Source organism: Colias philodice, chromosome 24 (assembly GCF_061535455.1).
Source record: "Colias philodice isolate Cphi_HAF_F1 chromosome 24, ilColPhil1 Martin Lab GWU primary, whole genome shotgun sequence".
In the NCBI taxonomy this organism is placed as follows: Eukaryota; Metazoa; Arthropoda; class Insecta; order Lepidoptera; family Pieridae; genus Colias; species Colias philodice.
Window position 1 is genome coordinate 2874948 of NC_143109.1, and position 27517 is coordinate 2902464.

The 27517-nt window shown below is 36.4% G+C and overlaps 2 protein-coding genes across 2 annotated transcripts in view; one reads left to right on the forward strand and one right to left on the reverse strand.

Annotated features, from left to right (window-relative positions):
* LOC149477652 (uncharacterized) overlaps nt 1-27517 on the reverse strand; it is a 166813-nt gene that overhangs the window by 54192 nt on the left and 85104 nt on the right. Inside the window, exons 3-17 of the mRNA XM_089710302.1 lie at nt 24687-24789; nt 24180-24373; nt 23632-23787; nt 23216-23417; nt 22732-22856; nt 21225-21371; nt 20803-20932; nt 19196-19395; nt 18720-18873; nt 18078-18311; nt 17601-17699; nt 17157-17285; nt 16698-16896; nt 14402-14495; nt 13773-13881 (exon numbers count right to left, since the gene is read on the reverse strand). Of these exons, the coding sequence (XP_089566428.1) occupies nt 13773-13881; nt 14402-14495; nt 16698-16896; nt 17157-17285; nt 17601-17699; nt 18078-18311; nt 18720-18873; nt 19196-19395; nt 20803-20932; nt 21225-21371; nt 22732-22856; nt 23216-23417; nt 23632-23787; nt 24180-24373; nt 24687-24789 (2275 nt within the window). The remainder of the gene's footprint in view (nt 1-13772; nt 13882-14401; nt 14496-16697; nt 16897-17156; nt 17286-17600; nt 17700-18077; nt 18312-18719; nt 18874-19195; nt 19396-20802; nt 20933-21224; nt 21372-22731; nt 22857-23215; nt 23418-23631; nt 23788-24179; nt 24374-24686; nt 24790-27517) is intronic.
* On the forward strand, nt 355-1775 carry LOC149477654 (uncharacterized). The gene is made up of 2 exons (XM_089710300.1): nt 355-1160; nt 1588-1775. The coding sequence occupies exons 1-2, from the start codon at nt 704-706 to the stop codon at nt 1641-1643; spliced, it is 513 nt and encodes a 170-aa protein (XP_089566426.1). The 5' UTR covers nt 355-703; the 3' UTR covers nt 1644-1775.

Below are 27517 nucleotides of genomic sequence, written 5' to 3' on the forward strand. Positions count from 1 at the left end.
TGTATTTAGTATCAGCATTGCACCCGTGCGAAGCCGGGGCGGGTCGCTAGTATTTTATATTTTATTTTATATTGAATTGATTATTTCTGTAGCAAAGCTTTACTTAATTAAGTAAATATTTTTATATACGATTATACATGGCAAAGTAGAGCTCTCTATTTTCAAACATTTATTGTAAAATAAAACACAACCAGAGAACAAATCTTTCCATAAGCTTAATCTTATCTTTATGTTATGTATAATGTATTTAAACGAGAAAGAAAGATTTTATTATATATATGTGGGAATAGGATAAAATATTAAGATGTGTTTCATGATTAGCTTTATTTTTAGTCTGTGTTTTTTCTATTATTTACTCTGTGGATATGTTATCTGTAGATTGATGGTTATCTATGACTTGACTTTGTGGCTGGGTACGAAAAGAAATGGAGGATTGTTAAAAAATGTATTTTTGTTAACCGGTGTCTGGGAAATAAACTGATTGGGCTAATTTGGCGTTTTTATTTACACCATCCCCACATAATTTGGGGGCTCGTCCGGGATGGTGGAATAAAGAAAATAAATGGAAGATTATGATTGCGGTGATTAAACCAGATTAAGACTTTACGAATTATGAACTAAGAAGACTAAGATTTAAAGAAGCTTATGATTGTACGATTACGACTTGAAGACTATACAAAACTTATTATTTACATTATTCAACATGCCGCCGAAACGACTATTAAAGGATGATGATGATTATGGTGAACCATCGCCGCGTATTTCCTTTACTGATTTAGAAAAATCAATGACGCCATTTTCGGGTGATGATGCTTATGGCGTCGAAACTTTCATAAGAGAATTTGAAGACGTTTCCTCTCTAATGCAATGGGGCGAATTAGAAAAACTCATATTTTCGAAGCGGCTCCTCACGGGGACCGCCAAGCTATTTTTACGTTCACTAAGTGGGATCACCACGTGGGATACACTTAAGTCTGAGCTCCGCGAGGAATTTGGTAAGAAGTTGAACAGTGCAACTGTTCACAAGAGACTTTCAACACGCCGGATGAAGATGAATGAGACTCATCAGCAATATTTTTTACATATGAAGGAACTTGCAGTACTTGGGAATGTTGAAGATGAAGCCCTGATGGAATATGTCATCGACGGTATTAAAGATAGTGAGTCCAACAAAAATATTTTATATGGCGCTTGTAACATAAAAGAATTCAGAAAGAAGTTAGACATTTATTCAGAAATTAAGAAAAAATCATATTATTCACCTAATAAGATTCAAAGTAATTCAGTATCAAAGTCCATTGGCATGAAAATTCAAAAAACATTAAGAGTAAAGAGATGTTTCAATTGTGGAGATTTAGATCATGAGTCGCCTAATTGTACTAAAGGCATTAAATGTTTTAAATGCAACTTGTTTGGCCATAAATCAACTGAATGTTCTAAAAGTATAAAGAAGAGTTTGGAAATTATGTCAACTAAGAATAATATTGATGTGAGACCTTTTAAGAAGCTGAAAATAAACAATATTGATGTAGAAGCCCTGATTGATACCGGAAGCGATGCTAATTTAATAATTATGTCTTATTTTAGGAAGATTCAAGGTGAAAAATTGTTATCTTATAGTTCAGGAACCACAGAGACTTTAACTGGAATAGCTGAAAAGGAAATTTATACAAACGGATCTTTCACAGCAAAAATTGAAATTGATGATTGTTATTTTGAAACTTTATTTTATGTTGTTGATGATGGCGCTATCCCTGTCAACATTATATTAGGAAATCCTGTACTGAAAGAAGTAGAAATCAATTTTAAGGCTGGAACTATCACTGCAACAAGAATATTACACCTTACAATGCTAGAGAATGAAAATGAAGATATCACAAATATTGAAAACAAAGAATATAAGAATAAAATACAGAATATTATAAAAGAATATAACCCCAAAAGATGTGCTAAAGAATCAAATGTAAAACTTAAAATATTATTAACCGATGATGTACCAGTTTATCAGAATCCACGACGATTGTCACCTTTGGAGCTTAACATTGTTGACAAACAGATTAAAGAATGGCTTGATGAAGGAATAATAAAAACAAACTGCTCCGCCTTGACTATGACATTGCAGAAAAAGGACTTACCTCCTAGAGTAGCTCGCTGGGCACTCTTACTTGAAGAATATGACTACACGATTGAACATCGGCCTGCAGCAAGGATGAAACATGCAGATGCTCTCAGCCGACAGCCTATAAAGAATATAATTGTACTTACTGATACCGCAGCACGTTTGCGAAGAGCTCAAGACGATGATCTGCAAATAAAACTAATAAAGAAGGTATTAGAGAAGGAATCTTATGATGACTATGTTTTAGAGAATGGAATGTTATGGAAGATTAAGGATGGAAATAAATTAATGGTTACAGTACCTAAGAAAATGCAAAATGAAATTATAAGAAAACATCATGAAAACGGACATTTTGGTTGTGTTAAAACTGAGGAATTAATAAATAGAAATTACAACGACCGTGAAGAATTAAGAAGGATGGCAAAAGCAAATATTCAGAATATTATACAAGATGAAAATATTAAAAATTATAATAAAAAGAGGAAAAAGTCGAATAATTACGAAGTAGATGATTTAGTAGCGATTAAAAGGACACAATTTGTACAAGGTTATAAACTTTATCCAAAATACCTCGGCCCGTATGAAGTTATTGAGAAGAAGAGAAATGAACGATATAATTTAAGGAAGATAGGTCAGGGTGAAGGACCTCTGAGAACCTCAAGCTCAGCTGATATGATGAAGCCATGGGTAGCGACTGTTGACTCATCTGGGACAGATGATTCTGCAGGATGACCGTGTGGGAATAGGATAAAATATTAAGATGTGTTTCATGATTAGCTTTATTTTTAGTCTGTGTTTTTCTATTATTTACTCTGTGGATATGTTATCTGTAGATTGATGGTTATCTATGACTTGACTTTGTGGCTGGGTACGAAAAGAAATGGAGGATTGTTAAAAAATGTATTTTTGTTAACCGGTGTCTGGGAAATAAACTGATTGGGCTAATTTGGCGTTTTTATTTACACCATCCCCACATATATCTTAGAAAGATTATTATTTCCTTAATTTTTATGTTTGAAAATGTATCGAGAAAATAGACTTATTGTAGCAGTAAATATTTTACGGCTATAATAAGTTTCATGGATAATCCAAGTAAATCGCTTTTTGATAAAACGAACTTATTACAAATATTACATAAGCACTTATCATTCCTTGTTACGCAGTACAGTTAAAGTAATCTCTATCTATTTATACTATCTCTTAGAAAGCATATATGACTCTTCCGCGAAACCTTGTACACTTGGGATAAAAACTATACTGATAAATATATGGTAGGTACTTGTTTTTGTTTATAGCAAACCGATGAATCAAAGTTGATGTCATTCTAGACTAGATTGGCAAGCGTGTTTGTTAGGTACTTTAGTAATTTGAAGCTAGCAATTTCACTCGGCTTTGCTTGGGTTGACCCGTTGTTATATTCTTATAAAATAAGTACGGTCTGTGTTACTTGATAAAAATCTAGCTTTTTAATGGTAAAAGAAGTTTTAAAAATAGTTTGAATAGATCGTAACAAACAACGAAATGTTTCCTTGTTATTTTATCATGCGGTCCGCACCGGCTTCACCCGTGGTACATGTTTACATTTTCTCTACATAAGAACCATCCTCGTACTTCAAGGAATATTATAAAAAAATAACTATCGAAATCGGTCCACCGTTCATGCGTGACCAAGGGAAATAGGGATTCATTTTTATTTATAGAGATTTATAAGACTTCATTTACTTTACGTAAATAAACTTTTACGATGCTGTAAGTATAATCAGCCATCTTTGTCCTACAGACCAACTTTACTATCACAGCCTGAATCACTCGCGACTGATACGCTCCAAAACACCGTAAAACAACTTCTAATGAAAAAATCTAAATACAACTATTAAATAGTTATACCGTCACAGTATATGAACAACATGTATATGAATATACAGTGTGTCCGGACATGACATACCGATATTTGAAGGGGCTATTCTCCAGGTATTTTTATCCACAATTCAACCCCTCTACAGTCCCCTACCTCACCCCCCTCAAAATGGTTTTCGAATTTTTTAAAGTATGTTTCATCACTCTTATCAATTAAATTTGTTTAGAGGTCCCTAGAATAACTGGTTATTGTTCAAATAAAACCAAATTTAGTATTTTGTGACACTCACTTTCGAAGTGATTACAATTTTCATAAATTCACTATCCGAATTGATAGGTTTGCCATTTTGAGGGGGGTGAGGTAGGGGACTGTAGAGGGGTTGAATTGTCGATAAAAATACCTGGAGAATAGCCCCTTCAAATATCGGTATGTCATGTCCGGAGTCCGGACACACTGTATAGATGTATTGTTGTATGACGGTGGAATTTTGTATACAATTATGAATAAATTATCGTTTAGAGGACACTGCTTTGCCGAGGTGACAAAAAAACATCGCTTCCAATTGTAACAAGTATGTATTGCATGCATTTCAATCAAATGCAATCAATTTTTATACAGACGTCATACATTATTATCTAAATAATGTAATACATAAAGCTTATGCATTATCCTTTGGATTTAGACAAATAAGATACAATTATTCGATTAAACCATAAAAATCTTGCCAAAAATGTTTGCAATAATTTGTTATCCAATCAGGTACCTAAAACAACTTAGATTTTGAAATATATATAAGGTAGATACATCGTTTATTATATAGAAAACCTAGGATTTTTATCCTATTTTCAAGCTTCAATCCATGAAAAATATTCCTTAAATTTTAACGTAGGTACTTATTTATCGATAAAACATCACATTTCGGGATGATGCCCCGAGAGCTATTTTCACAGGTGTCGACCTCGCAAATCAATTACTTTTAAGGTCAAATATTTACAAAGTTTCTCGATAATTTGCCGTCTATAAACAACCTTGCTACTGATTGTCCCAGGTTCGATTCAAGGTCATGAAATAGCATAGGCCATAGTGCATTTACCACTCAATATGTGTTTCTGAGTTGTTAGAAATGGCTGCAATGATTTTGATGTGATTGTCTGTAATGCAAGTCATATTAACAAAGCCGAATTTACTAGCACTACCCACGTATTTATGCAAAAATCACATAGTGTATATTTCATGTTTTATTTAGAAACATGTTAGTCGTATAAAATTGGACTTAGGTTCAAATGTTTTTTCCATACACTAGTGACTAGGTCATACAATAATTACCTACTACATAAAACGTATAAATAACATCGATAATATGAAATATCATCACGTTTCATTTATTATTTAGTTTTATGAGTCACACAACATAAGCGCTTGATCATAGCAGGAGTCATGAATTTTAATAGAAGTCAAAAACATATTTTTTCTCCTATGCCATTACGTCAATAAAAAACATAAACAAAACACTATGACGAAGAGACGTGTTTTTATTAAGACTAAAGAAACCGACATAATATTGTAGCAAATAATACATAGTATGATAACAGATCGAATTTACTAGCATTCAAACATATTTAAGAACATCTAACTAGTATTATTTATTTACAATGTTTTTTTACGAAAATAACTTTCATTAATCGTATACGTAATTTTAAAGTCTTGCCAGTAATAAAGCTTTGGCGGGATGCCATTCCGAGCTTTGAGAAAAGCGAAATATCTTTTAATCGTAACATTTGGATTACAATCTTAATAATATAATTTTGCAGTTTAAATTATGAAAAAAAAAATTGAAATGATAAAATCAGACCTCATCAGTTACCTCATCAGTTACCTATTGTAGAGTCTGTGGTAGAAAAAAATATTTTTTTGTCTGTCTGTGTAAAATGAATGTCCAAAAATTACTGCATTGAAAAGAAATCAATATTTATATTTGATAGAGTTGAAGAGTCAATGAGATAATATCAACCAATTCTATGAACATGTAGTTTGTTACGTTCGCGTTTGTCCCTTAATTACACATAAACACACACACCTTTTTAATTCGAAGAATTAATAATAAATAGAGACGTCTTATAGTCATTAGTAGTATACAAAATAACTAATGATATGAGGCTGGATAGACAATAGAATACGAACACATATAAATGTAGAAAACGTCAAGGGCAACAGCTAACATTAAAAATAGCGGATTTTTAGATAATCAAAATTCAAATGTTACACAATTATACCAATGATGATTTACTCTTTAAAGTAATATTATAAATACGAAAGATTTAACTGTTTGTTTGTATATTCATTTGTTTGTTATTGCTAAGAAACTGCTCGACGTTTACATTTTTTTTAAATATTGGAAAGCTACAGCGGGCGAAGTCAGGTCACGAAGTTAGTCAAAAGTCAACAAAAATATATTACATCCTTAACGAGAAGTTAAGCTTAATTTTAATTAATCAGTAATGACATAGCAAGAAACCATTAGTGATAGTCAATTAAATTTTTAAACGATTGTTAAAAGATAGACAACATTTATGAACGAACAACAATCAAACAAGTGGTTGACAATCTGACATTGAATAAATTACCTAATTGTATTGAAAAGGTTTTTCTGTAAGTTTAGAAACTAACAATGTATTTCATATTCAAGTTTAGTCAAGAATGCTATTAAATTTGTAAATATACATGTAATACTTCAAAAACTATAGTTATAAAAGTGTCATCAAAATTCAAATACGACAAAATAACTTACGTTCTCAAAACAAAAAGAGAAAAGCCAATTTTCACAAACACTTCACAACACGTTACATCACCGCGGTTCACGAATTATCAACTGAAATAGAAAACTATTAGTATCAATACAGATATTTAGCACTATTTTTTATTAGCAACGAATAAAGCGTCGTTTTAGACGCGGCGTTGTTACCCGACTGAGTCTGTGTGCCGGCTTGCACGTGTGCGAAAACTTTTTACATAGAGTTACAAACATATAGAATACTAACTAATCGTTTGACATAATTTCGAAGTTAAATAATGGTGATTCAGACACATATGGCCTTACTATCGTGAACTATTGGGAGTGAGTAACTGTTTTTATAAGGTGAGAGGACCTATTTTGCTTATAGCTGTTGTAATATGAGATAGGCAATAAATACTGCAGTATACAGTTTACATTTTAATAAATAATATTGATTTGGTCTCTTAATCTATTCATGTTGAATGAATGTACATAACATTTAAATAAGTTTTCCTTGGGCGGTAATCTGTTTAATGTTTTGATTTAGGTACCTACTATAGAAAATAAGACTTTATTTACAGTTAAACTTACGAAACTACGAATCGATAGGTCATTTGATAACTTAAATTACACCCAAATACCACCAAATTTCATAGAATATTTAATTAATTTTATCTTGTTAATTAATTAGCGGATGTGAAGTATCGCTAACCCATGGATACCTTATCAAAGAGCACACAAGATACGGATTATATTACGTGTAGGTTCATTGAAGGTAACGCGGGGAACAACGAAAGTTAATTTTTGTGATTTCGGTTTGGCTCTATTTTATTTTTAAACTAGCTTACCGCCCGCGGCTTCGCCCACTTTGTCTAAAACCTAATAAATTATATACTAAAACCTTCCTCTTGAATCGCTCTTTCTATTAAAAAAAACCGCATCAAAATCCGTTGAGTAGTTTTAAAGATTTAAGCATACAAAGGGACATAGGGACAGAAAAGGCGACTTTGTTTTATACTATGTAATGATAATGATGATAACGTTTGTATGTTATACGAACATACTCGTAATATTATTCGGTTTGACACTAGTGTCAAACAGAATAATATTTAACTATTAAAAATATCGAGATATTATGCAGCAAAAAAATGATCTAACCTTCTAGTCATCAGTATACAAATTACAACTTATTCCATGTTTTTTCGGTATTTGGATGATAAAAACACTGCATTGTATTTACATTAAACAATATCTTTTTGACCGGTATTGTATTCCGTCACTGCAATATTATTGTATGCTAAGCTAAGTTTTTAGTGCAATAAAGTTCTTATAAATTATTTCAATCGTGAATCGTTGTATCGTAACGTAGTAGTACCTTCATAGCAATTTTTTTATTCGATAGCTGTATGCAAATGCGAAGCGAAAAGAATTTAAATCTATAAGTACTATTATTATAAAGCTGAAGAGTTTGTTTGTTTGAACGCGCTAATCTCAGGAACTACTGGTCCGATTTAAAAAAATATTTCGGTGTTAGATAGCTCATTTACCGAGGAAGGCTATAGGCTATATGTCATCACGCTAAGACCAACAGGAGGGGAGCCACTCGGGTGAAACCGCGGGGCGCGGCTAGTATAGTACTATAGTAAATAATAATATGTAAAAACTGCATTAAATTTTATAACGCTTACCTAATTATGCTAGAAATCGTCTCTACCATGTTTTTCTGCCTCCGTCCTACAAGTATATAAAAGATGTTTACTTTTATAGAAAGTTAGCTGTCTTGCCATAAAAGTCATGTGGATGTACTTAATTAGACGTACGTCGCTTATAATAGATGTTTTAATTATTGTAAGATAAAAGAGGTACCTAGATCATCTGCCCATGTATGTTGGCAACATTGTTATTGATTTACATATCCCTTTTTTTACTAAAGTAAAAAATGAAATTATGACTGGTATTTATTTATTGAAAATTTAAAACGAGAATCACTTTTTTTATCTGCCATAATAATATGTTTAAAAAGGGCATGTGTGCCGAGTACACGTTACAAAAGTGAAACTTCTTTGGCATGATTCAAAGACTTGACGGTATTGCCATGACGCGCCCGAAATTTTACTATCAACGCGCCTAAAGAAGTTTCACTTCAATAAATATAGCTAATAGAATACATAATATATTGTTTTTAGTTATTATATTCTTACAAGAAAAACTTGTTGCAACTTAAAGACGGAAAAAAGCGCCAGCTCTATCACCACAAACGTCTATGGTCGAGTGAAATATTTTAACAGCGAAATTGCGAGTTTGGATCCGCTAAAATCGTCGATGACGTCACACTTACCTCAACCTTACCTCCCATTATTTATAAACATGTGCTAAACTATTCATGGGATATAAAATGGACGGTTATGAGTTTTGTTTGAATTATGATTGATAGATTATTTTTAGAGATGATATTTAAGGAAAAGTAAAAGCACAGAATACATAATAGTAGCTAAATTAAAAGGCTATTTTTTCTAACCATATATTAGAAATTCGATAGTCTGTCCGTCTGTTACGCATTCACGGCTAAACAACAGAAACGATTTGGAAATTTAAAATGAAAATGGTTGAAGCGGTAAAAATTTTGAAAAATAAGATGAAGTCTTGTGTCAAAAGTAAATAAAATCGAAACCTTTACAGCGATTGTATTTCAATGCGGTTGAGGGTGAAATACGATTTTCTTTTAACGTGGTTCAGTTCCTTTGAACTTTATGTAATTCTTAACTAGAACTTTAGTATAATTTTAAGCCTTTTTTACACATTTATAGTATATCGAAGTTAAAAAATGTAAGATGGAGATATACCTACATCTCAATTTGCATAACCCAGCTAAACTTTTCTACACTTAGGTATTCAATTATCTCCAATTTCCCTGATTCACGTAATCTCTACAGAGCTTTTCAAAGAAACTTGTCTATTAAAATGAAATCCTTATTCTGTTTAAACCTTGACCTTACAAGTACCGTCTCTCATAACATAAATAAATGCTTATCCACGTGATCTCGACCGCACTTACGCATATGAAATTAGTTTGCAAAACAGATTATTATGGTAACTACTAACTATACATAATATAGAATCTACAGTATAAAGAAAGATTTAATTTTTCGTAAGTAAAATGTAAAAAAAAATAATAATATTACGATACGGATATTTTGTTGCAATGAAATGAAAAATTTTTTTAAGGAATAGAAAAAAAATTATCAAAGTCGAAAATTATTTCAAGGCTTTTTTTGATTTTATTGCTTTACAAGATTAAACGCACTGCAATCCATGGTAATGGTTCTCTATTTGTAATTTCAAAGTTCCTATAGTGAGAAAATAACATCGTATAGCAGATAGGAAAAGTACTAAATCCCTTAATGCTGTTCTTTCCCCTCTTATCTTGACAAACAGACAGCTAGCAACACTCGTGTGTTATGTATTTTGTATCGAAGAAAACGAATCGACGGTTAAAAGGCAATCGATGTAGGATTGTCGGAAAATATGTTCAGTCAGAATTCAGAGGTGCTTTCATTTACATCGGAGAGGTATATAAGCGTACATTTACTACTAAAATTATAAATGTGTATCCCATGTTTCCATTTTTGATAAAAATGGCAGACAGAACAGAACAGAAACAATATTGAAGAGGTGAGAAAATAAGTAAGTATCAGAAAATACTCTCAATCGTTATTAATAATAAAATAAACTAAACCAGCATTGCGATATCGGAGCATAACTTACAAAAAAAAAAAAAAACTTCACGAAAAATGTCCTTTATTTTTTATCTTCAAAACCTAATCTGTGACATTAACGCCTAGGTCACAAGAAGCCAGGGTCTACAGTTTCCTACCATTTTAAAACACGTACCTATATCGATCCGTCCGGCACCTATATATAGTTTATCAAACGCCGGGAAGAAGTAAGGACAGGACAGGCGTTCGAGCTAAATTAGATAATGATCGATAGAACACGTAATGAAAGAACTACGACGATTTCTGTAGTGTGACCATAGTAACTGTGTCTTAGTGGACATTTTGTTAACCGACTTCAAAAAAAAGGAGGAGGTTATCAATTCGGCCGGTATGTTTTTTTTTTTTTTTATGTATGTACACCGATTACTCCGTGGTTTCTGAACCGATTTACGTGATTCTTTTTTTGTTCTATGCGGGATGGTGTCGAATTGGTCCCATAAACATTTTATTCGGATAGGCCCAGTAGTTTTTATTTTATGAGCATTTTTGTCTGTATTTGTAAATGTTGCAAGTGCAAGTTTGAAGTCGGTTGTTTTTAACGCAGTTATTGACTTGTTTGATAGAGCTAATCTTAGCAACTAGCAGTTCAAAATAAGTCATGGTAATTAAAATTATTTCTAGTCTTCGAAAATCATATTCAACAACATGTAAAATAGCTAGACATATAGAATTCACAAATTGAAATACAAATCATCCCTCATTAATAAAAAATTAAATTATAAAAAAGGTCCCTAAAAAACAAAAATCATATCCACCAACAGCAGATGAACAACATTGTGCATATACTTTTAGTACCATCAAATGCATATCCATTAAAACCAACAAAAAATCCTCAAAAAAATATCTATAATTATACACACACACACACACACAACACAAACAAAAAAGTAATAAGTACCAACTCAATTTACATGTAACTATTAGCCAATATCAGGTAGCGAAGACAATACATCCATATATTATGTAACGATGTATTGTAGGATGATATTTGCTTACAATGCACAATTTGTTTGCTTGATGAGTTCTTTGTATGTGGGTCATTTTGGTTTCATATTTTTATTACGTTGGCTTCGATAATAATTGGCCCATTGGGTCAAGAAACATTGTTCTTTATTGACAGTAAAGGATCAACTTTAAAATTCTTGTTTGCTCGTGTGTGGTACGCAATTTTAAATTGTAAATATTTTTTGAATGAAGTTTCGGGGTAAATCTTTTTTTTAATTCCTGAAAAATATTAATATGTTACTTACTTAGTCTTACTATCCGGTTAAAATTCAATATCTTATTCATTTTACTTGGATTCTTTCAAAAGCACTTTGAAAGAAACTTTTACATAATAAGAAGCTAAAATATTATGACAAGAAGGAGTCACGTTTCCCGAAAACTGTTTCTATATTATGCCATATCCATCATAATTTAAACTAAGCAGTAAGCACCACTATTAGCTCAAGATTAAAGGAAATATATGTTTAAAATACTTAATTACATTTCACAAGTAATTAAGATCTAATTAAAGCAATGATATATCAAAATGAGACAGATTATATCAAGCATAATATATTAAAATCATCAATGGCCGTTTATAAGCCGTACTTCCTTCTCTTTCACTCACACAAATATAACAGTTTACATCTCGATCACTCACTACAAGAGTCGGGCAATTATCTCCTGACTCTCATATAGCCATTGTTGTGTGTACAACGTATACGATATATCTAACTTTTAAAAACATGTTATAACTAAGCTACTCCTTTCAGTTTTTCATCCTTTAAATGTCTTAGAATTGAACTGTTTCTTTAAGCTTTTCACTCTATAAATCTATTTCTATCTTCATGAATAAATAAAGGAAAATCATCGAACAAGAATGACGCTGCATGAATGAGTCATTCTGCAATTGTAAACAGTCCTCTGAAGATAGCCGTCCAGAAATACTGGACGTTAGACAAAACAAGGTCATGTCATTTGGTAGCATTATATGTATAGAGGCCGGCTATAAAACTAGAATTATTTTAGAATGTGAATGTTGAGTGGAATCAATAAAAATATTGCTAAAATGATATAAGTTGGAAGTATCAGTTCCATAAAGAACAATTTTCCAAGCAAAAGTTTTAATTCTACCTTTGATTGTTGTTAACCATAAGTTATTCTCGACTAGATAGCCTGATTCATTCAAAAGTAATTTTCTCAAAAAACAATAACGTTAATAATAGAAAAAAGATCTATCTAACGCGCTTGCTATTGAAAAATTGTAAAAGGTTAACTCTGACACAACATTGAATTTATAATGCATCAATGACTGCAGATTTCTTTGTAGTATTTCTTCTCATTGTGCTTTAGTTAATTTTGACTAAAAAGTGAAGAAAATCGCAATAACTATCAACTACAAGTTTCCACAAATCGATTTGTTTAATCAATTATTGAACCACTATGATAAATACAGGGCTATGGCAATGTCATTTACTCAAACTAATTACTAAAACTGCCATACGATTATGAGTCTTATTCCTTTGTAAATAGGGATGATTTTTCCGTCAAATAATATGTAAATACATGAAATATTATTCGGTCTAGAGTACCTAGTTGGCGGGTATCCAGTTTTGAATTTATGCACGGTTGGCGGATACTATTAAATTTAGTTGAGCTGTATTTAGATCAAAGATATGCGCAGACGCAATACCTTAGCGTTTATTTTCACTTAAATAAAGAAATTCGTACTTCTGTCAGATGTTATGGTAATCTTAGATTTATAAATGATAAATCATCTTATATTTGTTCTTGTTTGTTATCACTATATTTTTGTTCCCTCTGCCTAGGACGTCTATGAGTTATAGACCATATTTAACCATAGGTACAGGCCTAGTGAAACTTAACTTATATCTTCGAACCTTTTTTATATCTTGAACGTGTCAGTTTCACAAATTAACCCTTGAAATTGATCTTAATCTGCTTTCTCATTTTGATCACCCTTAATTTAAGAGCAATATTTAAATTAAAATATACTCAATATCTAATCTTTGGGGGAGGCCTATGTCCTGCAGTGGACGTCTTGAAAGGCTGGAATGGAATGGAAAAAAATGCAATACTCAATATCTTATTGTCAAGGAGCGAATCTGCATACTCAACATTTCAAAACAAAAATTCTGTCACCCGCATTATTACAACTCATAACAAAATCCCAAAATTCCTCACACATTACTATCGAAATAATATCTTAACATATTAAAAATCAAATAAATAATAACTTACCAGTATCACCCACAGCTTGGCTAAGCGTGTTCTCAGTGAGCGGCCGCAACGCCTCCACCGCGCTGATGTAGCCCAAACGATCCGCGATCGCGCATGCTGTTTGTCCGTTCTGTTGTTTATATAAATAATAGTTTTATTAAAGTGAAACTTTTATTACATCGTCTCAAACTTTTTGGTCTGTGTAGCGCATGTCGCGTGACGGTCAGCTGCCGAGTAGGTATAAACTATAAAGCAGTGTTCGGAACCGTTCGAACAGTTTCACTTTTACCGTGGTTTAATAAAACCACACAACATTTTTATAAGAAAAATACAATGTTATGGCAAATTTTGTTTATGAATATATGGCAGAGCAAAATAAAATCTCTTGTCCAAAAACTCAACCTATGATGTTTATGGTTTTAGATTTAAAATAATAATATGAGAATTAAAATAGTTTGAGATTTAAAATAGTATGCAAAATTCTTGTGCGCATTGTACTGCGGGATATATGTATTGTATGTATTCATCAAATTCATCTTTCAATCCTTATTCATTTTCCATCAAAGGAAAATATAAAACATAAAAAATAACAATTCATCATAGTTAATACTTTTTCACATAATTAATTATTTTTTTAAGTAATATCTTACCGCAGACAGTGCGTTAGGGTCTGCGTTACTCTTCAACAGTAGTTGAATTATAAGGGTGTGGCCTTGTTGCGCCGCTTGGTGGAGCGGTGTGAATCTGAAAAACATAAATGTATTAGAATAAAATATTTTTTAATATGAACATTACAGAAAGGAACTAGACACATAATTTTACAAAATTCTGCCCACGTGTCTAGTTGGCAGTGTTTTTCGGTGAGTTTTTTTCTGACTGTTTTTTAAAATACAACGCAACGCAGTGACAAGCTTTTCAGTGAGTAAAAATATATATAGGGCAGCAGACAGCGTCGTAGCTGTCGTACGCGCAGCACTGCGTCGAATCCACTGGCACCGCTGTAAGACAATATTATCACATTGTCACGCAACACGCAGCGTGGCGTGTGTGTGTTGATTGTAACCATTTGAAATCTGTTCCGTAGAAAACCAGAAAACGCAACTATGCGCGTGAGTGCATAAAACTTGCACATGATGCAGATTTACACTACCGCAAGTACGTGCGTTATTGCGTTTTCACGCTAAGTGCAGCGGCGTGTACCCGTCGCGCGTGTTAGTGTCTCACCCGTGCTGCGCGCGCGCGGTCACGTCCGCGCCCGCGTCCAGCAGCGCGCGCGCGGCGGCCAGGTGGCCGTGGTGCGCGGCCGCGTGCAGCGGCGTGTACCCGTCGCGCGTGTTAGTGTCTCACCCGTGCTGCGCGCGCGCGGTCACGTCCGCGCCCGCGTCCAGCAGCGCGCGCGCGGCGGCCAGGTGGCCGTGGTGCGCGGCCGCGTGCAGCGGCGTGTACCCGTCGCGCGTGTTAGTGTCTCACCCGTGCTGCGCGCGCGCGGTCACGTCCGCGCCCGCGTCCAGCAGCGCGCGCGCGGCGGCCAGGTGGCCGTGGTGCGCGGCCGCGTGCAGCGGCGTGTACCCGTCGCGCGTGTTAGTGTCTCACCCGTGCTGCGCGCGCGCGGTCACGTCCGCGCCCGCGTCCAGCAGCGCGCGCGCGGCGGCCAGGTGGCCGTGGTGCGCGGCCGCGTGCAGCGGCGTGTACCCGTCGCGCGTGTTAGTGTCTCACCCGTGCTGCGCGCGCGCGGTCACGTCCGCGCCCGCGTCCAGCAGCGCGCGCGCGGCGGCCAGGTGGCCGTGGTGCGCGGCCGCGTGCAGCGGCGTGTACCCGTCGCGCGTGTTAGTGTCTCACCCGTGCTGCGCGCGCGCGGTCACGTCCGCGCCCGCGTCCAGCAGCGCGCGCGCGGCGGCCAGGTGGCCGTGGTGCGCGGCCGCGTGCAGCGGCGTGTACCCGTCGCGCGTGTTAGTGTCTCACCCGTGCTGCGCGCGCGCGGTCACGTCCGCGCCCGCGTCCAGCAGCGCGCGCGCGGCGGCCAGGTGGCCGTGGTGCGCGGCCGCGTGCAGCGGCGTGTACCCGTCGCGCGTGTTAGTGTCTCACCCGTGCTGCGCGCGCGCGGTCACGTCCGCGCCCGCGTCCAGCAGCGCGCGCGCGGCGGCCAGGTGGCCGTGGTGCGCGGCCGCGTGCAGCGGCGTGTACCCGTCGCGCGTGTTAGTGTCTCACCCGTGCTGCGCGCGCGCGGTCACGTCCGCGCCCGCGTCCAGCAGCGCGCGCGCGGCGGCCAGGTGGCCGTGGTGCGCGGCCGCGTGCAGCGGCGTGTACCCGTCGCGCGTGTTAGTGTCTCACCCGTGCTGCGCGCGCGCGGTCACGTCCGCGCCCGCGTCCAGCAGCGCGCGCGCGGCGGCCAGGTGGCCGTGGTGCGCGGCCGCGTGCAGCGGCGTGTACCCGTCGCGCGTGTTAGTGTCTCACCCGTGCTGCGCGCGCGCGGTCACGTCCGCGCCCGCGTCCAGCAGCGCGCGCGCGGCGGCCAGGTGGCCGTGGTGCGCGGCCGCGTGCAGCGGCGTGTACCCGTCGCGCGTGTTAGTGTCTCACCCGTGCTGCGCGCGCGCGGTCACGTCCGCGCCCGCGTCCAGCAGCGCGCGCGCGGCGGCCAGGTGGCCGTGGTGCGCGGCCGCGTGCAGCGGCGTGTACCCGTCGCGCGTGTTAGTGTCTCACCCGTGCTGCGCGCGCGCGGTCACGTCCGCGCCCGCGTCCAGCAGCGCGCGCGCGGCGGCCAGGTGGCCGTGGTGCGCGGCCGCGTGCAGCGGCGTGTACCCGTCGCGCGTGTTAGTGTCTCACCCGTGCTGCGCGCGCGCGGTCACGTCCGCGCCCGCGTCCAGCAGCGCGCGCGCGGCGGCCAGGTGGCCGTGGTGCGCGGCCGCGTGCAGCGGCGTGTACCCGTCGCGCGTGTTAGTGTCTCACCCGTGCTGCGCGCGCGCGGTCACGTCCGCGCCCGCGTCCAGCAGCGCGCGCGCGGCGGCCAGGTGGCCGTGGTGCGCGGCCGCGTGCAGCGGCGTGTACCCGTCGCGTGTGCGCGCCGCACAGCGCCCGCCGGCCGCCAGCAGCGCGCGCAGCACCGCCCCGCGCCCCTCCGCCGCCGCCAGGTGCACCGCCGTCAGACCTGCGCACGCGCACGTGACAGTAAACCGTCGAACAATACACACATTTGAAAAAAAAAAACAAAGTATATGTAAATATAATTTGGTTTGCTAAAAAATGCATTTAATATGGCACAACTATACTATTCACTTTCATTTCATCAAACTGCGCATTATAAAAAATCAAAACAATAAAAATGCACCGTTTTCAAAATTAGATCAACTAAATAATATTTATTTTTATTTTAAACTTCATATTCATAAACATCTACAAAGCACTAACCGTTGCTAGCCGGAACATTGACATCAGCGCCTCTCTCAATGAGCATCTCGACGCAGTCCTCGTGACCCTCTTGCGCCGCCATGTGCAATGGTGTGAACCCAGCCTTTGACTTCACACTGGGATCCGCATCTAATTTAATTTAAACAATAAATTAGTTCTAACCACTCATCAAATCTAAAATCTTATAAAAAAAATTACATTGAATTGAACACAGCATTAGACACTGTTCCTATGGTACGTATTTTGCTTTTTTATAGATAAAAGATTTGACTTAGCTAAAGAAAACTACCCAACATTAAAATACAATAACAACTCAACAATTAATTGAAATAAACCAACTATTTGACAATAAAATGAAAAATTATACAAATTTTATAACTTGGAATCCCACAGGGTTTAATGCTTGGTCCCACATTTTATTTATATTCTAACAATAATACAAACCATGTTCAAGTAGCGCAAACGCGATATCTGGATGATTGTGTCTACACGCGATGTGAAGTGCGGAATGACCGTTCTTAGCCAGTGAATGTGGTGATGCACCTGTTTAGAAATAGCAATTTTACTTTGTCTACTTATACATTTTAGAACCTAGCGAATAATTTAATACTTAACAACTACATAATTAATGTGTGACTTTATTCTGTGAAAATGAAGTGGAATGTTTAAGTACTATCAGATATAAAGTAAAATTCACAATTTCATAAAAAATGAAAATTGTATGTATCGTGAAAATATCTAACAGTGATTTATGATCATACAAAACACATGTTGATAACGATCTAGCAAATATATCACACTTATGATTAACTTCTTTTTGAGACTTGCAATATTTACAATACTTGAAAAATTTTCAACTAGCCTTCTTCTTCGACCTTACAAGTCAAACTACGTTTACAATAAAACAAACACTTAACAAACCTTTATCCAGCAAAAGCAGAGCGATATCCGGATGTCCATAATACGTTGCCATATGCAAGGGAGTGATATGACTCTTTCCTGGCGCGTCAGGTTGAGCTCCTCTAGCAAGTAATAGCCTGGCAACACCCATGTCACCGTATTTAGCGGCTAGGTGTAGTGGAGTGAAGCCTTTACGCGTTTCTGCTTCGATTGGCGCGTTGTGGTCTATTAGAATTGCTGCTACTTCTTCTTTGCCTGTTTTGATGTTAAGAATAAGTTATATTCATTTGATTTTTTATATTCGCTTATGTCTTACCATCATAGTGATTATACAAAGCATTGCTTGTGTTTGATTTAACGCGATTTTTAAATATCATTTGGTCAATAATATAATGTATAAATCGCGTTTGAATATCGTTAATGTCTCTAATTTCTAAGTGCTAATACATCGAAACATTTTGTCTGTTTGTTGTGTTGTAACTAAAGTACTTATTTTACTTTACTCAAATATATAAACATTTCTACGTTGATTGATGAATTCGATAAAATCAGTACTTTTTTTTAATAAAAGAGTTACATAATATGTTTTATACCATAAATATAGAAAAATAGCAATGCCATTTGTACCAAAGTATTATTATTTTTGGTTCTCTAGTTACTCACCTTCCTTAGCAGCAATATGCAGCGGCGTGTACTTATCCTTGGTGGTTGCAGCAACATCAGCACCATGCTGCAGCAGAAGTGCAGCAATATCAGCATGCCCTAATCTTGCTGCTACGTGTAATGGAGTTTGTTCTTCGCGAGCACGGGCTTCCACCTGCAGGAATATTAATTATTAATCACTAGACTTATGAACGTGACTTTTTGCAGGAATTATTTTACGTAATCTTACATCATTACAGTAAATAACATTTCTCAACATATTAATACAAAAATATGAGCCAGTAAAGTTTACTACCTTTTACTATCTATATCTATGAACTTCAAAGCTAACCAGCGGTTTCATGTGCGTTAATTTTAATTTCTACGCGTGAACTATTTATCAAACTTATCACTTCCTAAAAATAAGTATGTCATATTATAATTCCTTGGTTTGTGGTAGTCTCCATCAATTTCTGATTACTCAACCAGGATCCTACCTTAGCGTTGTTCCTCAACAGAACTCGCACCAGATCCGTCTGATGCGCTCTAGCAGCGAGATGTAGAGGGGTTTCTCCTCTTGCGGTAGCAGCATCAGCGTCAGCACCCGCCCCAACTAACACTAGTGCGATGTTCATGCAGCCCATGAACGAGGCCACGTGGAGGGGGGTTAGACCAGATTCTGTGGTTGAGGATTTACCTGGAATAGTCGAGTTGGGTATCAAAATATTCATTAAAGTTCTTGTAGTAATAGTACCTCTATACAGGGTGTAATCGTTAAGTGTGCACAGGCGATTTTTCCGTAAGTATTACAGATAACAAAAAACTTTAAACTGATATCGAAAGTACTTAACCTAATGAGTAAAATGGCAGTAATTAATTTTTAAAAATAAATCGAGAAATATCAAAAAAAATATCTTTAAACCCATACATTAAGTATGAAATATGAATATTCCATATACATTAAATGATTTTAGCTTTCTTTTTCTTTTTTGGTTTTCTGCTTTAATTACTTCGCAAATTTGAAGTAAAAAAAAAATGCCTGGTAAATATCTGGAAAATACCCGTAAAATGAGTGAAAATGTCCGGAAAATGCGTGGAAATGACTGGAATATCAACGGAAAATGCCTGGGAAATGTCCGGAAAATGTCCGGAAAATTCCCGGAAAATATCCGGAAAATACGTGAAAATGTCCGGAAAAACGTGGAAAATGTCACTTCAAATTTGCGAAGTAATTAAAGCAGAAAACCAAAAAAAGAAAAAGAAAGCTAAAATCTTTCATATTAAATGTATATGGGATATTCATATTTCATACTTAATCTATGGGAGGGTTTAAAGATAATTTTTTTGATATTTCTCGATTTATTTTTAAAAATTTATTACGGCCATTTTACTCATTAGGTTAAGTACTTTCGATATCGGTTTAAAGTTTTTTGTTATCTGTAATACTTACGGAAAAATCGCCTGTGCACACTTAACGATTACACCCTGTATAGTATAGTCAACAAGTTAAAAAACATATACAATTTCGATTCAGATTCACCATAATTTTTTTGTCAATACGCGCCGCAAGCGTCCGTAAATGCGAGCGTAAAAGTATTACTAACACTAGAATAAGTATTACTAACAATATATGGGCAATAATGGCTGAAATAAATAATCAATCGATTATTTTAATGAAATTACGGACCATGGATCAGCGACGACCGCGAGTAAACAACGTGTGTGTATACTTCGCGACAAAAAATCGTTAACACCAAATGTGCACTTCTTTTATAGCTACAAAATTATAAATTTTTCTAATAAATACCACCGACAACCGAAACACAGTTTTTAACTAGTTCGGTAGTCAGTGGATCATCTAAATATTGTACCGTACGATTTTTTTGTCAATAAATATTTTTTTTATTTTTAAGCTATTGCATAGCTTCTATCGCGGGCCTTGAGCGCGGGGACCGAATCGAGAAATTCCGTAACGAAAAAACCTCACGCTCCCCACTCCGACGGGCTCGGAGGTGTGGCTTGAAGGCATGCTATGCAATAGCTTTACCGCGGCAGTCCCCGAGTGCCACACGTCTTTTTTTATTTTAAATAATGTTATACTGACTAGCACCATATTTGAGCAACAGTTCGACAACTTTGAGCCGATTCTTCTTACAAGCGATGTGTAGTGGCGTGAAACCGTTCAGAGCACGCGCGTTAGCGTCCGCATTTCTGTCCAGCAGAAGTTTTGCGACCTGAAATTAATATAATTATTATTATCTTACACAAAAAAATACATAATCAAAAAAAAATCGAACACGACAATGTGGTTATTGTTAACGATGACGAAATGACCATTTTTATAAAAAGATCTCGTTGAAGGTGATTGTTTCTAACAGAATATGTTATAACCAAACTATGATAAAAGCGAAAATTGCTTTGAGATTACAACATAAAAAAAATTACATCAATCTAAATCTGCTATTAGAATAAAAAAAATATAGCTTCTCTTGAAATTGTTATAACAAAACATATCTTCGAACTTACTCTAACATGACCACAATGAGCGGCCACGTGCAACGCAGTAAGATAATCAACGGTGACGTCATCGATGGGAGCGCCCTCTGTGAGCAGCACTTTCGCAGTTTCTACGTGCTCCCCTTGTACTGACATGTGGAGGGGGGTTAGACCGTTCTGGAAATGATATTTTGTGTAAATGACGGTTGTTTGCAAAAAAATATATAAATGTGGGTAGGTATTTTATATATTTAGGATATGCTAATACATAATAAGAGAAAATAAGAATATTATACATACATTTATATAGGAAGGTTATTCCTTAAATTAATCTTTAACCAGCTATTATTTCTTCGATAAACAGATGTTAAATAAGGAAGTTTAAAAAAAATTCTAAATAAAATACTAATTTACTAGTCTAATAGCAAAATGAGCACGCATTTTGATTTTGATATTTAGTTTTATAGCATTCAAATGCTTTAAAATTGAGATTTATTTTTTAAAAAGGAAATATGTACCAGTTTTGATTTCCTAATCAGAAGTCTTTATGAATATACCTATCGTTCGTTTCAAATAATTTACTTATATATGTTATAGTCAAAGTCCGATACACAGTCTCTTCGCGGAAGGACTGGTTTATCCTAGGTTTGGCCAAAGCCATCAGGCAATCCCCGAAATACATTTCAATTTCGCCCTTTGCCTGAAGTATTTTTAGTCAAACCCAGGAGCTCCTAACTTTTCAGTCAAACGTCGAAATTAAATTATTCTGTTTCGGTTTTGGCCTAGTCAATCCTAGAAGCGACTGCAATTCTCGGTCAAACGTTGATCTGAACTAAGAAATTATTAAAACAATTAACATTAATGCCTCACCATGTCAGAAAAATAATTAATTTTTCACTTTAATTACCTAAGAAATTATTAAAACAATTAACATTAAAGTTAATGCCTCACCATGTCAGAAAAATGATTAATTTTTCATTTTAATTACTTAAGAAATTATTAAAACAATAAACATCAAAATTTTAAAAATGTTATTTTTTTATACTTATCCTTATACAAACTAACCTCCGTATATTCCAAAGCATTTATTTATTTATTTTATACTTTATTGCACATCGTAGGTACAAAAGGCGGGCCTAATGCCACACGGCATTCTCTCAAAGCATCTCAAATATAAAAGTGAAAATCACGTAAGCTGACCAATCAGGTGTCAGAACTGGCAGAGTTAAGCGGTTCTTAAGACTTGAAAGCTGCTTAAATGATAAAATGCTTCCAAATATACGAAGATAAGACACTTCATACCTATATCGGAGTTTGACTCGTCAAACCCCGATTTAATAAAATTGTGTTTTGACGTTTGCCTGACCAAATTAGTCTCTCCCAGGTTTGACGAAAATTGTTTAGTCAAAGGCCGAAAATTAACATTTGTTTGGGCTTTGACTAAGTCATTCAGTCTGACCTGAGGATTGACCAGTCCAACCTAGGAGCGCCGGAGCTTCGGAGTTTGCCTATAACATATATACATTTCCGAAAATACCTTAGTTTTACTAGTAATCGGTGCACCATGCTGCAACAACCTCGACACCACATTGCTGTGTCCGGAACGAGCCGCGCAGTGCAATGGCGTCAAGCCATCTCGCGTCACTGCTGCTATGTTTGCACCTGTAGTTTAAATGTGTCATTTAAATTATCTGTTGACTTTATATTCTATATTGATTATATGGTTTCCTGTTGACAATGAAAACCAAGGGTTTCCCTCGAAAAATAATGGTCAAGTTTGACAATCGTGCATAACGATGTTTATTGCGAATTTGTTGTAAAGATGTATTTGTAATATTGTGAATCAAAGTAAAAGTGTTTAGTGTGTGCGTGTGTGCGTGCGTGCGTGTGTGTGTTCATGCGTGCGTGTCTGTATTTCTGCGTCTGTGTATGTGTGTAACGTAATGAATCCCAGCTGAAGAGTTTAAAATTTTCCTTTTAAGTTTTTACGTATGTCGTATGCGTACTGCGCACACACTCACCATTCTCGACCAGCAGGTCGACCATGGCCAGCTGCCCCCACTTGCTGGCCACGTGCAGCGGCGTGATGTTGTGCTTAGCAGCACGACCCGCGTCTGCGCCAGCACAGAGCAGCGCTTTGGCCACGCCCACGTTCCCGTAGTGCGCTGCTATGTGGAGGGGCGTGAAACCGGACTTGGAGCACGCGTCCGGGTTGTGTTCGTTCTGAAATTAATAAATAAAACAATAAAATATGTAACTTTATAGAGCAAGTCTGACTTGCGATCTATTTATAACTGTTAAAGTAGAAGTCAGATTCTTTCTCATTGATTCAGTCTATGTAACACCTAAAACAATTATAATACATAGACTTAAACGCTTGTTTATAATAGTTAAAAATGTCTATTCTAATCCCTTTTTATCATAAAAAGCTACGTACTTCTAGTAAAAGCGTAGCGGCTTTTACGTCGTTTTTCTTAGCGGCAATGTGCAATGCGGGTAGTCGCACTTTACCGCGTGTGTCGGATTCGAGCAGTTCTGCGACCACGCGGTCGTGTCCCTGTTGCATCGCCACTGCTAGCGGTGTGAATCCATCCTAGAAGACAAAACGATAACATGACATTAGAGATCTATTCGGAAGTTATTTATTAATTTAACCAAATGAAAGAAATACGCTTTTCAACAAAGGAGCAAAAACTTGGTACGGAAAAATTTGTACGGTGGCTACAAGCAAATAACTTTTAATACATTACGAAGACTGTGCAATATCTCTGTAGCAAAGATATAAAAAAAGTAAAAGTAACAAAATCATACGGAAAAGTATACTGGCCGTAACCAGCGGGATCTTCTCACTGCTCACGGCAAAAAATCTTCCAGAAACATGTTTAGCATATCTATCTATCTTGTCTCGTACACATATTGGACCAAGCAGTGTTCGACCTGCCATGGTATATGTATAGCTGTACCATAAACCCTGTTGCTACATACCTCTGTCGCAAGTGTCTGGCTGGCCCCCGCCGCCAGCAGCATCTTCACGCAGCCCGCGTGGTTCTCTTGCGCGGCCATGTATAACGGCGTGAAGCCCGCCGCCGATTGAGCGTCTGCCTTCGCGCCGGCCGCGAGCAGCGCTCGGGCAACTGACTCCTGGCCAGCTAGACATGCTATGTGGAGGGCTGTGTTGCCTGAAAAAGTTAATGATTAAATTAAGTTATACAGTTAAAATGATGATGCTATAAAAGTCTTAATACGACTGTGCAAATAATTAAAGTTCGCCGAAAATTTGAGGTTACTTAAATAAATGTTTTTGTAGCATTGTGTAAAGTAAATCATTGTAGTCGATTTCAGTTTCGAACTTCATGCAAATATGGTTGATTAATTAACATTCGAGTAACATGTTTTTCCATATGTGTACATTTCAAAATTCAATAGCTGTTTCAACATAACAGTATCAATTCATCAACTAAATAGTTTTTCTTTTTTGTAATTAAATGATACCTTTCTTTGTCGATGCGTCGACGATAGAACCGCGTTTCAGAAGTTCTTCTACTACTGAAATGTGTCCATCTTTAGCGGCTAAATGTAGAGCGTTTAATCCATTCTGAAATTAAGAGATGATCAATAAAAATGACGTACTTTTTTTTTTCATTTTGTCCACAATTTACACTTTTCTAAATTCATAGGACCTAGCACCAAACTAACTTCCTCATGTTATAAATAGCCTTTTTCTTCATCTTTTTAATCATTACAAACTGATTTTCAGGATGAAAGTTATTCTCTACATAGAAATTGCTACAGGATAATGCCCAAACTATACGATTCCCATGAGCATCATCATAATTATTTTAGTTCTCTCTGCAGACATAAGCCTCCTACAAGTTCAAACTCAAACTCAAACTCAAACTCAAACATTTATTTATTCAATTAGACTTCTTCTAGAAGCACTTTTGAAACGTCATTAAGTACATATTTTTAACATTTACCACCGATTCGGAAAGCAGTATCTACGGAGAAGAATCGGCAAGAAACTCCATAGTTGCTCTTTTTAATCATGTCAGATTTACAATTTTACAAATTAATTCAGGCCTATATTTTCAAACTTGACTTAACCCAATTACAATCGCTTAACCCTTTTCATTGATCCTGTCTTTGCATACAGTTATATATAGAACGGGTAGGATCTAACCGTCGTTACGTTGGGCGGAACATGTAATTTTGCCCAAGGACGTTTACCATTAATAACAATACTTCCTTGCACTATAAATGACACCTGTGTTGTGTTATGGGTTTTGAAGTTTCTGGATTGTACTTTTTTGCGACTGTTGCTGCCTCAAAATCTGTGCTCAAAATCTTTATTTATTTGATTGAGCCTATGGATTCATGTACAAGTACCTACCTATTTATTATGTCAATAAAATTATTATTTTTTTAAAGGCGTAATGTAATAAAAACGGAATACGATAATTATTGTTTAATACATCTTGTTTTTCTTTAATATACCATTTTAAGAGAATTTTTATATCAAATAATAATTAAGGCTATATGTTTTGTTTCATTGGTATAAAACGAAATTCTGGGTAAATCCTGCATAAATTATGTTGAATTTATTAATTTAAATTATGTGTAAGAATCATGAATTGAAAGTTAACGTTATAAGTAGTTTTCATACTTTTAATAACATAAATGTTACTGAGTAAAAATCTTTTTACATCAAATCAAATAATTTATTGCATACAAACATACAAACTTATTTGTAACCTTGCGCAGGTATTGCAATACAGTGGATCATTAAATTAAAAATAAATAAATAATAATAGTTTATTTCGTTTCTAAATTTTACACAATATGGATCATTATTATACATACACTAGCGGCCCGCCCCGGCTTCGCCCGTGGTACATATGAAAAATAGATGTTGGCCGATTCTCAGACTTACCCGATATGCACAGAAAATTTCATGAGAATCGGTCCACCCGTTTCGGAGGAGTATGCAGACTAACATTGTGACACGAGAATTTTATATATAAGATTTACATTATACAATATTTGTAGAATAATATTGTTGAGCCCTTGAAGTTATGAATATTTTTTGTTCCAAGTTTTACTCCTCGGTTCTTCTATAGTATAAAATGAATCGCAAAATGTGTTGGTAAGCGCAAAACTCGAGAACGGCTGAATAGGACCGCTAGTACCATTGTAAACGCATAAAAGCCGTATCAAATCATTTTTCTCCCTTGCAATTTCCCTCTAATTTACCGATTTACATTATAAACACAAACCAGCATTATAAATCAAACAAAACATTAGCACAAATGCATTGCGAAGAGATACGATCTCTATTGGAACACGAACACTATGTATTCTTATCAACTCCGTTAATCTTTTACAAACAGATAATTACAATATTGTAACTATGTGAAAAAGAGGAAATATGAATATGAAAATTGTATGTACCTAGTAGCTCAGCATATGAAATGGAATAAAAATATGCTTGTTATCAATGCTTGTTTGGGTTATCTATAACTACAAATTTATTATTTCAAAACAGTATTGACGTATGCGAAGTTTGAGTGTCAAAACTAAATTATGTCAAGTAAAATGCGGGTAGTCGAAAATCTTTGTTAATGTAATGATTCAACTAGTTTTCAAAATGTTATTTGATGTTGACGATTGAATGTGTTAACTTGTGTTTCTCGAAAAAAAAGTAAAGAGGAGCAGAAGTTTCTATATTCTTATAGTCATGCTATTTATCAGTGTTCTAATATGTATTTAATATACAATTATTATACAATCTATTTTCTATATGTTGTGGCGTATTAAACTGTGAAAATGTGTTGGGGCTGTTTCAAAAAGGTACTGTAACCTAATCTATAATATAATAAACACTTTAATAACACTAGCTATAAGCTAGAGCGTGCAGCTTCACTCGCGTGATATCCATGTCGTCAAAGATAGCCTATGTACCTACAGACCTATATCTATCTGTGCAACAAATTTCATACATATTGGAACAGCTGATTTTGCGTGAAAGTAAAAAAATACAAATTCGTATAAATTTTCTCGTTGATAATAATTTAAGTACGGTCTATACTAAGATTATGTTTATGTAGATAGGATATTGTTTAAACAAATCAATAATGTTTGTTTTAACAAAATGGAGCCTACAAATGGGACGCCTGTGACGTCACATTATTGACGGGACAGTGGTTGACCCGATTTCAGCTTACACTCACATTGCGTATTTATTAATAGGGAACAATGTTTAACATCACTTCACGTGTATTTAATAATTTTACAAATATTCAATAGTTTTACTTGTGTTGAGGCTG